At 39.9% G+C, this 4,724-nt stretch overlaps 1 protein-coding gene across 1 annotated transcript; it reads left to right on the plus strand.

Annotated features, from left to right (window-relative positions):
- The first annotated feature begins 746 nt into the window (after positions 1-746).
- Positions 747-4,552, plus strand: LOC118423043 (phosphatidylinositol 4,5-bisphosphate 3-kinase catalytic subunit alpha isoform-like). The gene is made up of 5 exons (XM_035830938.1): positions 747-921; positions 1,530-1,636; positions 2,447-2,568; positions 2,994-3,072; positions 4,312-4,552. Exons 1-5 carry the CDS (start codon positions 748-750, stop codon positions 4,550-4,552), a joined length of 723 nt encoding a protein of 240 aa, XP_035686831.1. The 5' UTR covers position 747.
- The last annotated feature ends 172 nt before the right edge of the window (positions 4,553-4,724 follow it).

Below are 4,724 nucleotides of genomic sequence, written 5' to 3' on the forward strand. Positions count from 1 at the left end.
GACACCTACCGTACTTGGTTGTATCTCTCTATCTCCCTGTATGTCACAGAAAGTCGTTCAGCTCTTGATCTTTGAGCAGATGTTATACAATGGCTTATTCATATACCTACATCAACATTGCAGCATTGGCCAGATGCCTTGATTCCTTGAAACCGCTGCCATAAAATGGATTACCCGAAATCCAACACATATTTGGCCAGGCGCAGATTATTGCACAATATCAATGTAACATGTAACATGCTTGAAATAATCTTTTTAATTTCAACGTCGTTTAATTGTATTGATATTTCTTTATGGTAATATTTAACTTGTGTATCAACAACATCATACTACACAGCACATTAAGCCAACGTATCGCGACAATAAGACACTAGCACATACAGCCCGGAACATCATCATGACTTACCAAGCATACAATTCCTCAATCATCTCTATCAAGATACAATGTATATAAGTCAAACAATATTACCGTCGCCATGGCAATGCTTTTTCATTGCCACACTTTTTTCTTTTTAATTCCGTACCTATACATACATGTATGCACCAAGATACTTTGCAATCTAAGTCTACATGGTAAAAATAACTCACTGGATGAAGTATTCTAGGCACACCTATACTATTTTATACAGTTGACTGAAAGAACAAGCCAGGTAATCTATACCAGCCACTAGTATCATATCAAATAGGAATAGTGTAAAATTTCATAATCCAGTTCTGATAGAGACTTCTTGTTCCTGTAGGGCGGAGATGTCCAACAAAAATGTCCGTATCCGGTTTGGCCTGCTGTTAGAGGCGTACTGCCGGGCGTGCGGAGCGTACCTGAAGTCCCTGGTACGACAGGTGGAGGCCCAGGAGAAACTCACCATGCTGACAGAAACACTACAGGAGAGGGAGAGAGAAAAGAAAGACACAACACAAAGGGTGAGGACTGTGTTGGGCTGGAGGAAGTTCATTTTTCTCTGGCAGATGTACATATAAAGGTGGTATCTCACTGCACTTGGGGCACCAGTGCGGCGCTGCAGGGTTTGTTCACTGTGGCACTGTTGTGTGGTTTTTGCTGATTTTTGTATGACTTAGAAGACAACAAAATACACAAAATGTAAGAAAATTCGTTCTTTATCTCTGAAGTTTGTTGAGTAATCTTTCAAACCTTGCAGTGCTGCACCGGTGCCCCAAGTGCAGTGAGATACCACCTTAAGGGTCTGGCTCATTCTCTCAGGATCAGGCAAACTGTTAAAAGCAACACCAATGAGTGCCAATGTTGTAGTACAGGTGTAAAACACTTACATGTGCATGTCGGAGCCAGATCCTTACATCTGCTTTAAGATAAGGTGCTTTTTCAAAAAGGAACAGAAAATAAAAACAATGTCTGGATTTGCATAGAAATATTATTTGAATTTTGGACCAGTTTAAAGTTGGTACAGGAAGTGGAAATGACCATGTACTTGTCCAGTTGGGCCATTGAGTTTTTGAGAACTTGAAGTCTTTTGAATGATTGCAATGTTGAATGTCTTACTGTTTGCCTCCAGGAGAGATTAAAGTTCCTCGGAGAGAAGATTAACCAGGAGGATTATCTAGAAGCCCTGCAGAACTTTCCCTGTCCACTCAACCCATCTCAACTGCTGGGAAAACTGCTGTGAGTACACCATTAAACATGATAACAAATCTAGACTACTAAGATAGTTCAAAGCACTGCCGAAGCCCATATCCAATGCCTAATGGAATACTATAGGACTTACAGGCAGCCAAAATGGCCCTACCTTGTAGTTGTGACAAATCCTTAGAACTAATCATGGATTCAGATCTTTAAAAAAATGTTCTTTCTTTATCGTTAGCCTGAAGATGCATACATAACTTGTTGGGTTGCTGCATCAGCAGACCAACAAAGCTGATGAAACTGTTTTTTTTTCAGTAGAGTATTACTTTATCGGTACAATATTGCAATCTGCATTGGAACATACATTTTAACTGTCTGTTATCGCTGTTTTATCTATGTAAAGTATATATGATGAGCAGCCACTCATGAAGTTAACACCCCCTGAACAGCAACAACTGAGGTGGATCCAGTTCTCGGACACTAGTGATTCCCCAATTTCCATCCTTACAATCGCTACACTGATTATATCATACTTACATGTATTTCGAGTTTGAGTTGTGACTTTATTTAGATCCACAATTAGCCTCATAAGAGGCTATTCTTCCTGTGGTCTACACATTCATATTTACACCTTACAGTTAAAAACATTCAGAGACACACAAAGTGACAATAGATAGTAGAAGTAACATAGTTCCTCATAGTCAATAATTACAGTCCAATACTTTGCTAATTGTCGCCTGTGCTGTTCCACAACTGTGACATCTTGTACAGAAAGCGCCTGTTCTGAGAGTTGGATTTGGGCTTCGGCAGTGATCGTGTTCATTCTGGTCATTTCCCTCCAACATACAGTATTAAGGAGTGTAAAGTGATGAAGTCAGCCAAGCGCCCCTTGTGGCTCAACTGGGAGAACCCTGACCCCATGGCTGACCTCTACTTCCTCAACCAGATGATCATCTTCAAGAATGGAGATGGTAAGATGTGCTTCTCAAGTTGATACTGCTATGCTTGAACAGTTGTGGGAATATTTGGTAGTGAAACAGATAGATAGTCCTCGAATTGAAACTTGTAATTGTACAATGTAGCCTCTGACTGGTCGGGCAGCCCTGGCTGTATCATGTATGCTTTCAGCCAAACTTTTGAGTAGATAAAATGAATAGTGTTTTTCGATGCTGCCTATACTATTGATGAATATCTTTTTATTAAATGTTGCATTGACTGCCCCTGTTGGGAGTCATTTACTTCATGTACATGTGTGTTGTAACTTTGAGGATATCCCAGAAGGGTACTAGTAGGTGGGACACAGTAAGTGTAAAGACGAAGTAAAACTAATGTAAAGCTAGTATCCAGACTTTTAGATATGATCTGATTTTTCCTAAATGTTTCTATTTCTGTTTAGATCTTCGTCAGGACATGCTGACGATACAAATGATCCGGATCATGGACAATATATGGCAGACGGAGGGGCTAGATCTCAGGTGGGATTTCAAACAGTCAGATCTGTCTTAAGTCATCACTCCATGGACTTGAGAAAATGGTGGTTTCTTCTATATACAAGATGTATATCTCAATTGTAGGCAATTCTATTAACTAAAGCTAGTGATAGGCATTGAGTGTATTGTGTACAGAGTTTTGCACACTGTAGAACTAAGTGTGTAATAGTAGTTTATTTGATTCTAACATATCCAGACTTTCCTTGCGATGATGTCGATGTTGTTGAAATACAAAATGTAGGATGTTGACTTGTTAAACGTACACTATTGCAAAGTTAAACCAGCGGATGGTTGTCTGAAACATCTGACTGTTTCCAAAATCATATCCAGTTGCTTGAGTAACAGTAACTGCTTTTTGGCATATCTTATTACCTGGATGTCTAACCTTTATTGACGTAAAGTTAAACTTTATTCACATATGTGTATATGAATCTTTTCTGTCCTACAGAATGCTGCCGTACCAGTGACTGTTGAAATACTTAATGTAGGGTGTTGACTTTGATCATAGTGAAGGGATTATGGTTGAATGTACACCACAAACTTTATTCACATATGTGTATATGAACCTTTTCTGTCCTACAGAATGCTGCCGTACCAGTGCCTGTTGAAATAGATGATGTAGGGTGTTGACTTTGGTCATAGTGAAGAGATTATGGTTGAATGTACACCATTGTATTCACATATGTGTATCTGAACCTTTTCTGTCCTACAGAATGCTGCCGTACCAGTGACTGTTGAAATACTTAATGTAGGGTGTTGACTTTGGTCATAGTGAAGAGATTATGGTTGAATGTACACCATTGTATTCACATATGTGTATCTGAACCTTTTCTGTCCTACAGAATGCTGCCGTACCAGTGACTGTTGAAATACATAATGTAGGGTGTTGACTTTGGTCATAGTGAAGGGATTATGGTTGAATGTACACCATAATGTATTCACATGTGTATCTGAACCATTTCTGTCCTACAGAATGCTGCCGTACCAGTGCCTGTTGAAATACAGTATGTAGGATCATAGTGAAGGGATTATGGTTGAATGTACACCATTGTATTCACATATGTGTATCTGAACCTTTACTGTCCTACAGAATGCTGCCATACCACTGACTGTTGAAGTACATGATGTAGGGTGTTGACTTTGGTCATAGTGAAGGGATTGTGGTTGAATGTACACCACAAACTTTATTCACATATGTGTATCTGAACCTTTTCTGTCCTACAGAATGCTGCCGTACCAGTGCCTGTCCGCGGGAAACTGCGTGGGAATGATCGAGGTGGTGAGGAACGCCAAGACCGTGATGCAGATCCAGAGGATGAGCGGGATCACGGGCACGCTGCAGCTCCGCAGCGACTCTCTACACGAGTGGATCAAGTCCAAGAACAAGGGGGACAGGTCAGACCTAACGTCAACTCTTATGATTCTGCTTTCTACAACCCTAAAGGTGGTATCTCACTGCACTTAGGGCACCAGTGCGGCAATGTGGGGTTTGTTCACTACGGCACTGTTGTATTATTTTTGATGATTTTTTATAAATTAGGTATTGCATAATACGTAAAAGTATGACTCAGAAGACAACAAAATACACAAAACGTAAGAAACCTCATTCTTTATCTCTGAAATTTGTTGAGTAATCT

Source organism: Branchiostoma floridae, chromosome 9 (assembly GCF_000003815.2).
Source record: "Branchiostoma floridae strain S238N-H82 chromosome 9, Bfl_VNyyK, whole genome shotgun sequence".
NCBI lineage: Eukaryota > Metazoa > Chordata > Leptocardii > Amphioxiformes > Branchiostomatidae > Branchiostoma > Branchiostoma floridae.